A 12,727-nucleotide genomic window follows, 5' to 3' on the forward strand; every position below is an offset into this window, starting at 1 on the left:
TCTTCCTCCAAAAAATTCCAAAGGCTCCCCAATATCCAAACTTTGTATCGCTGCTCTGGACAACTTCAGCCCCAACCTCTATTGGATCCCAGGTAATGGGAAAAAAATAAGAATTTGGAATGATCAGATTCTTGGAGACCAGCCTCTTCATCATATAAAAGGCCTGGCAAATATTAAGCTATGGCTGCATTCCAACAACAAGGAAACTCTGTGGGACATAACCAACTGGACGGAGGATGCTGAAAGAAGATGGGACAGCTGGAATCTCGGGGAGGTACCACACCATTTGCAATCTGAAGCTTCTTTACTGTTAGACAATCTGCAAGGGAAATCACCATTATCAGCAACAGCCAAGGATAAAAGAGGGTGGGGCTCCCATACTGGCTCCTTCTCGGTAGCTGAAGGATACAAAAGTTTAATTGTTGTCCCGAATGTCCCTCCAGACCCAACGCAATGGAAATTCATATGGAGCTTTCCTTCTCTCCCTAAAATAGACTTTTTCTGCTGGACACTTGCTCATAATAGTATTCTCACAGGAGACAACCTGAGAAAACGGGGAATGGAAGGGCCTTCCAGATGCCCATTATGTATATCAGAGGAAGAAACAGCTGATCACCTGTTGCTGCTGTGCCCCTTTGCCAAGGCAGTCTGGAAAGGGGTCCTGAGTTCAAGGGCGGACAAGATTGAGCTACCAAGAAATGTGCCATCCCTGTTCTACGAGTGGGCCAAGCTACCTCCAATCTGCACCAACAATAAAAACCTCCTTAAGACTGCTTGGATGTGGACCCCTAAATACATCTGTTGGAAATTATGGCTGGAAAGGAACAACAGAATCTTCAGAGGAGAAATCTGCACTGTAAACAACGTTATATCCAAAATTAAAGCTTTATTGGGAGAGACTTTGGAAGCTAAGCCAGCCCTAAGGAATGAAGTAAAGCTGGACAATGAGGAGGAGCTGTGGCTAAAAGAAATCGCTCCGAATAATCAACCCATCCCTACTATTCCAACCACTTGCCATGCTAAGTGGGAAATCCGTCTGGAAGAACAGGAATTTCTAAAGTGGAGATCGGCACTAGATGACCATTGTCTTTTCTTCGACGGGGCCTCTAAAGGCAATCCAGGAGCTGCGGGTGGAGGTGGAGTGCTGCTGAAACCCGATGGGTCTACTTTACTCAAGTACCATTGGGGTCTGGGAATCGAATCAAATAATAGAGCTGAGGCTCTAGCTTTGTGGCAGGGGCTGACTCTGGCTCTAAAACGGAACATTCAAACATTGACGGTCTTCGGAGACTCTCGGCTCATCATTCAAGCAATGAATTCTCCTTCGAATCAGTTGCAGATCCATTTAGGCCGAATTCTCAAGAAAATAAGACCCATGCTGGCTAAGTTTCGGAAAATCTCCTTCTTCCACATTATGAGGCAGCTTAATACTCAAGCTGATTCTGAAGCCAACCTTGGAGCTGCCAGAAGCCAAAGAACCCTATCAGTCAACTTGGAAGATTCTCTCTGCATCATCCCATAATCGGATTAACCAGGAATTCTGTTCTTCATGAGGTTGTGGGGCTCAGCTACTGATCCAGATGTTTCGGAAACCCTTCAAACTCCTTCAGGCTTTCGCTGTTCCAGCTACAGGAATCAGTTACACCAAGCACCAAGGACAGGCAACTAAGAAATGTCAGATGCATTGGATTCTCTGTCTCTGGCTGGCCCTTTATTCTCTGTTCCAAGCAGGTTCCGGCTTGAGCGTTGTGAGTCAGGCAGATTGCTTTTTGCAGGTGTGTTTAAGGAAGAAATAAAAGTGTTATCACAGGTTCCACAACCTCATTTCTGAAGTAAACCAAGAATGACAGCAAAAGACTGGATCTCTTCTGTCCTTTAACTCTCAAGCTTGTGGAGAATGGCAGCAGCATAAATTTTAGGCTCTTCGTTTCTACAGAAAGTTGTTCCAGTGTCAGGCTACTCCATATCCACCGGTGCCTTCGACTCGCCTCCTACAAAGGGATCTATGAATTCAGCATTAGCGCAAGCTGATCATTACATTGAAACTGTTAGTGCATCGATTCTGTAAACAACAGCAAGTGGTTATCCATGTTGGAAATTTGTGAAAATTCCATAATAGACAGACAAAAAAAAAATGCGTTGTTTTTATACTCTGTTTTAACACAGAAAACCCAGAAAATCGCTTGCTGGAAATGGTGTTTCAGCAACACAGTTTTTTTTCAGTTGCTGAAACTGGTGTTTCAGCAACGCTGCTCGTGGTGTTTCAGCAACGTAAATTTTTGACGTCAGGCCCTGTACATTCAATCGGACAGCTGCCCATCCATATCGCACGGCTCTATCTGCTCCAGGGAAAATTGCTTTGGCAAAACTGCTGTCCAGGTGTCTGCTGTTTTAATTTGTGCTGGGAAGCGTACTGGTTTTCTGGAAACAGTACGCAGCAGGGGAAATTAATATTTCAACAATCCAAGGGATCAACCTGTGGATCACAGTTGAAACCATAATCGAAAAATCAAGGCGCTGGAAGGTTAGAATGAAGACTAGAGATGGAAAACGATATTCATACCCCCAAGTGGAAATAGCTCAGATCCGATTCGCTCCTCTGGCAACAGAGTTAGAGGACGGCTCCAGAAAGGCAAACTCAGGTTTTCAGAGACAGCAGGTAACATCAAGGTAAAGAACCCTTCGGCAGAGACACAGCGTTTCTTCTCCAAAAGGCGACCCTGAATCAAAGATTGATCATGGATCCGTGGATTTCATGAACTCAGAGAGAAATGAAATTGAGGAACTCAATCCAATGTAAAAGCAAGCGGTAGCTGTTTTGCCGCCTTTTAAATAAAAATCTAACCGTTAAAGTCAAAAAAAACATATTGTTCCTCTTTAAATTATTTATCAGCAATTAACTATTGAAGAAACAAAACGGTGTATTTGAGGCAAGAAATGATATCGTTTTGGAGGAGACTAAACGGTCGCGGGATCAAACCTCGATGCGCAGCAAATTGCTCAAGAAATAAGCCAATCCAGCAATAGCCGCAAACATGGCACATTCAACGAGCCTCAACGTGCTCTGAAGTTCCCGAGCTTTGTCAGATAAATTTTCTTCGTCTTCCTCGCCATCGTCGAGAGGGCTGGCCAGGTAAGCCCCGGCCTCTGTGATGAATAGCCTCTTCTTAATCTTTGGGAAGCTATGGTAAGCAATGGGTTTAGAAACTGGAGTGTGCACGCAGTAAATTTGTGAGCTTCCAACCGCATGGCTGCGAATTAAAGGAATGTCAATCTTCCTTTGCCACTGCAATTTATTTGTAGGAGGAAGGTTAAAATACCTTAATCTATAGGAATGGAAGGAGAAAACGGTCATGGACGTTGTGGAAATTTCCATGCTTTCTTCTTGAGCTTTGGCTTCTATTTGGGCTCACCTCTTAAGCAGAAAAATGAATTACCCACATTTAAAGGTGTCGTTATTTGAAGTCGTCACATCGGTATGACATCAAGGCAGGGAAAGTTTATATTATACTTATGTTTGATTAATAATTTTATTTGCAATTTTTCAGAGTTTATAGTTTGGATGGTTGGGTCGATTGTTTTTTAGCTTTTTTAATATCAGAAAGTAATATGTTGGATCTTTGTTCTTGCTAACTTAGAAGTATGTTGGATCTTGGTTTCTTGTTAAGTTACAAGTGATTAATATATCTAGTTTGTGAGTGGTTAAGATATTTTTGGATTATAGTGTCATTGTTTTTGTTAAATCAAAAATAATGGGTATATTTAGCTGGTAAACTGTTTGAATATATTTTTATGTTATAGTAGTATTGAGTAAGTCATTTTAATAAGTTATAATTCTCAATTCTCATGATTATAAAATATTTATAACAAATCACATATTATTTTAATGAGTTATTAATTCTCATGATTAAACAATAATAATAATAAATTTATTTGTGATTATTTATAAGTATGAAAGGTGAAATTTTTATTTGAAGAAAATAAATAATTAATAAACAATGGTTTAATTTTAGAATAAGTCAATATTGTCATAAATAAAATAAAAATTTGGTAAAAATTTCAAACACGGGAAAATTTTATCATGATCCAAAATCATTACAGGTTAAACTAATTTAGATAAAATCATTTCATGTTAAACCAAGTTAGATCTATCTTAACTCCATATCTATATAGAGGGATCAAATCTAATATACAAACCCTTTTTTTGTGATGTTGGACCTAGCCTAGATCACTTTTATGAGTTACCAATTCCCATCATTATAAAATATCTATAACAAATCACACATTACTTTAATGAGTTATTTATTCCCATGATTAAACAATAATAATAACAAGTCTATTTGTAATTATTTATTAATGTGAAGGGTGAAATTCTTATTTAATTTTAGAATAAGTCAATATTGTCATAAATAAAATAAGAATTTAATATAAATTTAAAATATGGGGAAAATTTTATCATGATCCAAAATCATTACATGTTAAACTAGCCTAGATCTATCAAGTGTCGAGAGGGATCAAATCTCTCAAGGTGTAAACCTCTTTTGTTAGTGCAAAACTTGCGGAAATGTTTGCATCTCGAGAGATATGATCCCTCTTGATGATTGATAGATACAAAATTAAGATGGATTTATAATTATTTATTTTATTTTTATGTAATTTGGTCGAGTCAAAAATTTTACAGAACATTATAACAGTTCATCCATACTAGGTTGGAGAGCGCCTCTCGATGCAAAATGATAGAAAATAGTAGAAAATTGTATTAAATGGTTTTGTTTAATTATAAATTTATTCAAATGTTATGAATATAATAATAATAATATATTTTTACATGGGGAACTAGCAACCTCTCGAGATATATGCAACAACCTGCAAGCCACATATATCATAAACTCATAGTTTATCCTAGGACCGAGAAGTCCAGAGACTACTCGAAACTAGAGTCGTGATCCCAAACTCCAATGAAATACCTATCCTTTCAACCTTACTATGATGGGTCATGTCGCCAAAAACTTGAACCCGGGTGGATGGGATGGTGAACTGTCGTCTCAAACACTCGAGTTAAGAACCATTAGCAATAATACTAATAATAATTAGTATATTGAAGAGGCATGTCTCAAAAGACATGATCGTTCATGATGGGGTACCTTCCTAGGTATATATACGGGACCCTCAATTGTAACCAAATCATATATATATATCTTCAATGGACATCTTCATATTCCAAGTGTTCTGCAGTATTTAACTTGTGAGTACGAACTATGTTCGTTACAATGGTATCAAAGTTATTCGACGCTCTAACAGCTCAACCATTGCATAGATTTAGTTTGATCCAGACTTTGGCCATCAATCTTTCATCGAGTTTCATTGTCATTGCAATTGAGGCTTTTAACCATAGAAAGTCTTTTGGAATTTCTCCAGTACCATATCGACATTCGTGACAAAGTGAAAAAAAAAAGGTTAGGCCCTTGGCCATTTCGAAAAACAAAAATTGAAAAATAAATAAAAATATATAATATAAAGAAAAAAGAAAAAATATATATAGAAAGGGAAACCAAAAAAAAAAAATATTCTAAGTAAAAAAAAAAAGGTATATATATATATATATATGAGAAAAAAGGATTAAAAGGGAATTAAAAAAAAAAATAGGTTGAAAAAAATTATATATAGAGAGAGAAATAAAATTATTGAAAAAAAGGTTAAAAGAAAAATAAGTCAAAGATTAAAAATATAAAATAAAAGTTGCATAAAAAAATGAAAATAAAAATAAAAAGTGCATCCCGATTGGCCGCCATAATAATTGTCGTCGTACAAAAAGCGATCGGTCGTCGCCGCCTCACTGTACAGCTTTCGTCTAAGTCATAAGTTTATTATCATAGCCTTCTAGTTTACAACGTTTCTCATCACGCTACTGCTAATTCACTACCATTTCCATCACATTGTTGTGTTGTGTCATCCTGTCACTTCTAGGTTTATTGAACGCATTTAGCACATCCGTTAGCAAGTTCACGACATCTTGGATAAAGCTAATGCCAAGTACAAACAACAATATGATTAGCATCAGGTGCCACATAAGTTTTAGGTGGGCGACAAAGTTTGGTTGCATTTGCAGAAAGAATGCCTTGTCGGAGCCCATCGGAAGCTTCGAACCCTCCTATACGGGCCTAACACCATTAATAAAGTTCTTTGAGATAACGTTTTCGAGTTAAGTATCCCCCCATTCCTTAGCTTGCACCCAATATTCAATGTGGACCACCTTTGGTCATACTTTCCACCATTGTTGGGCACATAAAACAATGTTGAGAAGCTAACACCAACATAGCTCAACCAAAATTGCATGGAACAAGCTACAATTAATTGGATCATGGACACACAAATCAAGAACATTCACCAACAAAGGATCCAACTGTATTGGGTTATCAAAGCTGGATAGCTCTTGCACTAAGGCAAGTGGCTCACTAGGGACCAAGTTCAACAAATGTTTCATGATGCAAGCCCGAAATTTGAGTCTACTTACCCACATTCCTAGTGCTTCCCGGGATAATGAATCCCTTTTATAAACAATCGAAGTCAAGCTCCTTTCCACATAGCCCCCAGAGCCAAAACTTTTATTTATTATTTAATACAGCCTTAGCCTTTTTATTGTCATGGCCACCTAAAATGACAAAGCGTGACCTTCACACATATATCCTGCTAGCTAGAGTCTGGCTCTTAATTATAAGAACTTCTGAGTATTTGCTTCCCTGGTATGGCCCACCTCTATTGTCACTGCTCCTTTTGTTGTCCTTTCATTTGTAAAAGCCCTTGCTCGATCATTTTCACATATTCATGAAAACTTTGTGTTTTCGTCTTTTTTATTATGGGCTCCACCAAGTACCCCGATGCCTAATTAATATGAGTTACGAGGTTTCTGACCTTTTGGGATTTCTGTAATGGGACCCCTTGGTCTCGAAACTTGTGCCTATTGTGGCCACAACCACCACCCATTCAAAACTTGCCTTGGAAACAATTTTGGATGGGTCCCCTAGAAGTTAATCTTGCATCTCTCCGAATGATCTGTTTTACCTGAGGGATTTAGCTCTTTGGAGAGTCAAATCTTCCATTCACAAATGGTTAAATCCCCTTAACAAATCCCTCGCATATAACCTTGTTTAAGCCCCTCATTCATATGCTCATCGGGATTTATTTAACTCACAAACCCCCCCCATCACATCATTATTCCCGTCATAGCTCTTTATAGTGGAAACACTCAAAACATGTGTAAACCCCTTTTCCGCCTATCGCAATTAACACTAAGACTTAATGTTCACCGTTACCTTCCGGACCCGATGGTAGTATTAACCATATTCTATATATTTCGGATCCGGAAGCTATATTGCTATATCGATATCGGCGAGGTCCAGGGGTTATACATATATGGCGCACCACCGTTATCGGACCCGATGGTTCTATTAAACACGATATATATATAGATATATATCGGGTCCGGGTTTAATCACTTATCGCTATCAGGAGGCCCAAGGCTCATATATATATATATATAGCGCTTCCATCTTCTGGACCCGATGATTTTATTAACCACGATATATATATATATATATATATATATATATATCGGGTCCAGAAGCCACATCGCATATCGCAATCAGCAAGGTCCAGGGCCTATATATAAGGCACATCGTTATACCCCGGACCCGCCGATGATTATAAACCATAGTATATAACATTTTAGGTCTGGCCTTTTGGCCGGACATGGGGTTTTCCCATACATTACTGTGTTTTCAAAAAAACATTAAGGTTGGGTTCGGCCAACTGAAAGGCACAATCGGCATAGTCTTAAGCCCAAGCTCATGGCACGATGCAATGCGATGTGGCGGACCTGACAGGGTATGGGTTCCTGCCTATAGTTTTTCAAGTCCAGATTTTGGATGCAACCCTATGTTTTACGGGGATTTTCAGTGTAAATCGAATTTTCGCCTACAAGACCAAATCGATGCATAGATTAAAGACCAAGGGCCGATTCTTCCATGATTGTTGCTCTTGATGTTATAAATGCTTCATGAATGCAAAATTTGTGTTTTTTAAGCATTTTTTTTATCATATCTATATATGTGTAATTGATGTTGGCCATTTCTGCAGGTGAGGACCGAGAGAAGGCAAGCTAAGCCTAAGGATGGATGCATAAGCTTCAAGTTTGACTCCAAATAAAAGATGCATGCACGGATCTGAAGAGTTTACCCATGCAGATATGTTTATTTGAAGATTGGGTTTTATGGCGTGGCGGTCATATGTCTAGGTGTTACCTATGTATTCCAAAAGCGAAACTGTCCCAGATTGCATCATGAAGAGATGACACACAGTCATCCCCTCTAATCAATAACCATTCAGTTCTCCAGGAAATGAAGCACTCTAATGACAGGAAACGCCCTCTACGTGTCAATGGTGACACCAATTGGCTTCCTCTGTCTATTCTGATTTGTATGATGAAGGAAGAGAGAGGGAAGGCGAAGGGTTAAAAGGAAGACTGAGAGTCATTTCCAGAAGCATAAATATTCCCTCCGGAGAAGAAATGAGGGCTTTTTGGTTTTGGGAAGAACAACTTTTATTATTGTGAATAAAAAGAGACTGTTTAGCTCAATAAAGAGCCGATGTTTTAGATTGATTTTCCTCTTTCATGATGTGTTTTGATCATAATGTTGTCGCTAGTATAAATGCAAATGTATATTTGTTTTGTGCATATTGATGATTCACAATTCATGGTTATGCCTATTTATTTGAATATGATTCAATATCATGGTTAAATCATGAAAGGTTGCTGACTCAAAACTCTGTTGGACATCAGTTGCAAGCTTCTCTTCCATAAAATGGAATGTGCATTCCTATATGAATGATTGGAATGTAATTAAATATTAATGTAGCCTTGTTCTTATATGAACCAGTAATTGATTCATTTAGACTTGGAATTCATATATGATGTTTAACCTCTCTTTGTCATGCTCCTGCAGGATAGATTAGGATAGTTAGGACATAGACTAGAGTAGTTAGAAGAAGTGTAGATAGGATTTAATACATAGTGGTTAGCTGTTTTAATTTTGTTGATTTAATTGAAGCCTTCTTCTCAGAAGCCATCTTTCAACTCATTTAACAGTTTACGGGGTCCCTTAAAACCCGTTGGAACTAGCCATTCCAAATGAAAGTAGGTCTAACTGGGGCTTCCGATCGGGTTAGTTCCCCTTGTTGGTATAGCAAAAATTCGCCATGTCAACAGTGCCTTGAGAAATTATGGGTATAAGAGATTTTTCCTCGTTTTTCTCCATTGGCACACTTTTCGCTTACAACGAGAAAACGCCACCAATTTGCTTTTCCTCCTATCGGTCACACAACTCTACCAGCTCCTATTTCAAATTACTTTTGGGCTTTTGATGGTTCCGAAACGGAAAACATTCATGTCACTTGTGGCTCTATTAATCGTTGATCCCTCGTCCCCTGTCCCTAGTGCTTAATTAAAATTGCTTACGGGATTTCAAGATTTCCAACCTCCAAGGAAAAGCTTGTCCCGGGATTTTGTCTGTTGACAATCCCTACTCTGATAATAGATGATCCCTGTGCTTGGCACTTCTAAACAATAATTCCCAACAATTATGGGGTTTCGGCTTCGGCCTCTTATTCCCGTCACGATATTTCGTCAATAGACGGTCCCTAGTCTATCAACTGACAGACTTCCTAACACTCGTTTAAAATAACTTATAGGATTTCGAGCTTCCGGGATCCTGACTTTGTTTACTGATGTATCTTGACACTGTTAAATGACGAACTTCCATCAGAGCTTAAAAAGATTAAGTATTGCTCCTCTCGCATGTGTAATTGGGCTCCATTATAGTTTCAATGCTACTCTGTCAATTCTTCCAGTTACTCCTCTAAACCTCCATGGTTCCATTGTGCTTGTTCTTATTATCATCGTGCCATCTTATTCCTCCTTTGTAGCTAGATCATTGATCATTTTGTTGATTAACGATATTGTTTCCCAACCGAGTCTACGAAGTATCAAAGAACTCTCACCTTCTCGTTTTTCCGAAGCACCATCAATCCACTCCAAACTCTTCAGGTCTCTCACTCCTCTGTGATTTCCCTATCTGATAGGTCGTGCAAACAATATATGAAAGTGCACGAATCCTTCTTGAGCTTAATGCTTGTGATGTCAATTATATATATCTAGTTGGCAATTGAATAACAATAACTCGTATTTTGAGTCCATACGTTCTAAAGGAGTGTCAAGACTCAATACACACACACACACAATAATTTACAGAAGGCCCTTGGCTTGAAAATAGATAATTTGGTCCTCTCGGCCTTTTGGCCACTCTCGTCCTCTAAGCCTTTCTCCTACCTATCCTTCCTCTTGCATCTCTTCCTATTCCTCCTTATATGAATAATTTGTTTACAAATTATATACAAAAGGGGATTATGAACCAAAATTAGTTCAGATCCATAATTCCTTCAACAATCCCTAAATCTAACCTCTCTAGATCCACAAAATCCTCTAAAAATCCAACTAACTCATAAATCTCTATAATTCTCCAAAATACTCTCGAGATCCCTCATTTAGAGAAGACATGGTTACAACAATCCTCACTTTAATCAATTATATACAATTATTCTTAAAAACCTAGGAAGATACATTAAATTAGTTTCACACACACTTAGGGAACCAAGTCCCTTGGTAAATGAAAAGACCCCTATCCCAGTCAAAATATATTTTGACTTGGAGGTAAGATGCTCCTACATCATTTCCCAATCTCATGGAGGCACTCAACACAATGTGGACCATTGCTTCCTAAGGGGGGAGGACTGATCCAAGTGGATATTGGTGCCCACCTACCTATTCCACTTGGACCCCCAACATTGTTTTCGTTTAGTTTCTTTAATTCTAGCGCGAATTTCAAATTTTGGCATTTTTTTGAGACATGAACTTTCGAAGTTGTTTTGAGGACCTAAACAGTGTTTTTTTGGAAAATGTGTCAATCCTCAGATAGATCTTTCTAACAAGGTATCGTCCATGTCAAACGAAGATCATATGCCCAAATTACGACCTTGGGAAGTTAGCATTCCAACTAATCCCAATAAGCCCCAAAAACTTTTGCCACTGCATCTCCTAGGGTTATGTTTTTGGATTGGTCACTTCTAGAGTTTCTTTGGTCACCATTGGTTACAATTTAAGAATATCATCGTTGTTTATAAAGCTTTGAACTCTCCAATCTAACAAAGTGACTCGAAACCAAAGATCGGTTTCTAAGAACCAGTGAAATAAGCAAGGACAAGGGGTAGCATTTTAACTATATCCTTGATGTGAAGTCACCGGTTCAATTCCTCACCCTGATTGAGGTGATACATTGGATACGATGAAGATAAAGTCCCACCAAGCTTAAAAAAAAAACTTGTTCATATGACATTTTATATGTAACATCCCATAAATTAAGCATAAAAAAAAATACAACAACCAAGCTATTAACATATGCAATAAAAATTTAAATAGTGATGTGTAGCTGAGGAGTGAAGATTTCTTACCGAGGTTTACGAAGTTATGACGTGTTTGCGATGATCCAAAACCGCTACCCACAACAAGGGTTTTGGGGACAACTCTCCACCCAAATGTAGGCTTAGCTGCTTAGTATATTTCAATAGCTAGCCACGCTCGAGCCCTTAGCCACCTTACTACTACTAATGATCTATTCCCTCCATCATTTCCTTCCTCAAGAATGAGTGAATGAATGCTTGCCTCTTCTTCCCCTTCTCCACGATTAAATAGAACAAATGGCTCTAAAAAGTATAAGGAGTTGGAAAGGGATTTGCATGTACACCATCCATATGTTCATGCCAACTTTTGTTTTTGTAAGTTTTGGCAAGACTACATCTTCACCATATCCAATATATCACCCCGATCAGGGCGGGGAATTGAACCGGTGACTTCACATCAAGGAGTGCCTTAATAGAGCACTTGATCACCATCTATCCAAGACCCCGTGGACGTATCCATGCCAGCTTTTATTTATTTATTTATTATTAGATTTTCTTTGTTATTTGTTATTTTATCTTTTCTTCGTTATTTGTTATTTTATTTATGTATTCATATATTTTCTCTTCGTTAATTGTTAGTTTATCTATTCTTCGTTAATTGTTGTTCTATTTATATTAATATTATTTTACTTACTTTATTATTATTATTATTAGTATTAGTATTAGTAGTAGTAGTAGTAGATATTACAATTAGTGGAAAGATCCCAATAGCTAATGATGACTTATTAGTATATCTAGGGTTACTAGTGTGATTGTTCTACTTCATCAATGGTTTAGTTGACCCATTTCTTAATCATTTTTTGTTATTGGCCCATTGTTGACTCGATCTTTATTTTGGTTACAAATAATTTTCCTCGTTGGCATAAAACACCTTTATTATAATAAACCTAAAATAAACTTAAATCTCTTTGCACACTCGTTTACCACTTAGCTTGGCATTTATCTAAAGTCAAGTGTATCTATAATGCAAGCAATGTGCACAAGACTTGTGTTCCAAGCTTTCATTTGAATCTTCTGTTATAGATAAGTCTAAGTACTTCATGCAAACTAGAAAAGTACGGAAGGACTTATCATGCCTAGTGGTATCCCCCACAAATAACTTATTTATGTTTCTTGAAAATAATATATGAAACACTTGAAAATAGTAGGAGACTAA

At 37.8% G+C, this 12,727-nt stretch overlaps 1 protein-coding gene across 3 annotated transcripts in view; it reads right to left on the reverse strand.

The window, feature by feature from the left end:
- LOC149207042 (uncharacterized) overlaps positions 1-12,727 on the reverse strand; it is a 268,887-nt gene that overhangs the window by 238,831 nt on the left and 17,329 nt on the right. Inside the window, exon 1 of one of the 3 annotated variants that reach the window (XM_089395649.1) lies at positions 2,981-3,370. The exons of the other annotated variants lie outside the window; for them this stretch is intronic. Within the exon in view, the coding sequence (XP_089251775.1) occupies positions 2,981-3,355 (375 nt within the window). The 5' untranslated portion in view covers positions 3,356-3,370. Of the gene's footprint in view, positions 1-2,980; positions 3,371-12,727 lie in introns of those variants that run through there. 3 annotated transcript variants of the gene reach the window in all.

Source organism: Pinus tabuliformis, chromosome 1_2 (genome assembly GCF_031772625.1).
Source record: "Pinus tabuliformis cultivar Carrire ecotype Pingquan chromosome 1_2, CPIR1, whole genome shotgun sequence".
Lineage (NCBI taxonomy): Eukaryota > Viridiplantae > Streptophyta > Pinopsida > Pinales > Pinaceae > Pinus > Pinus tabuliformis.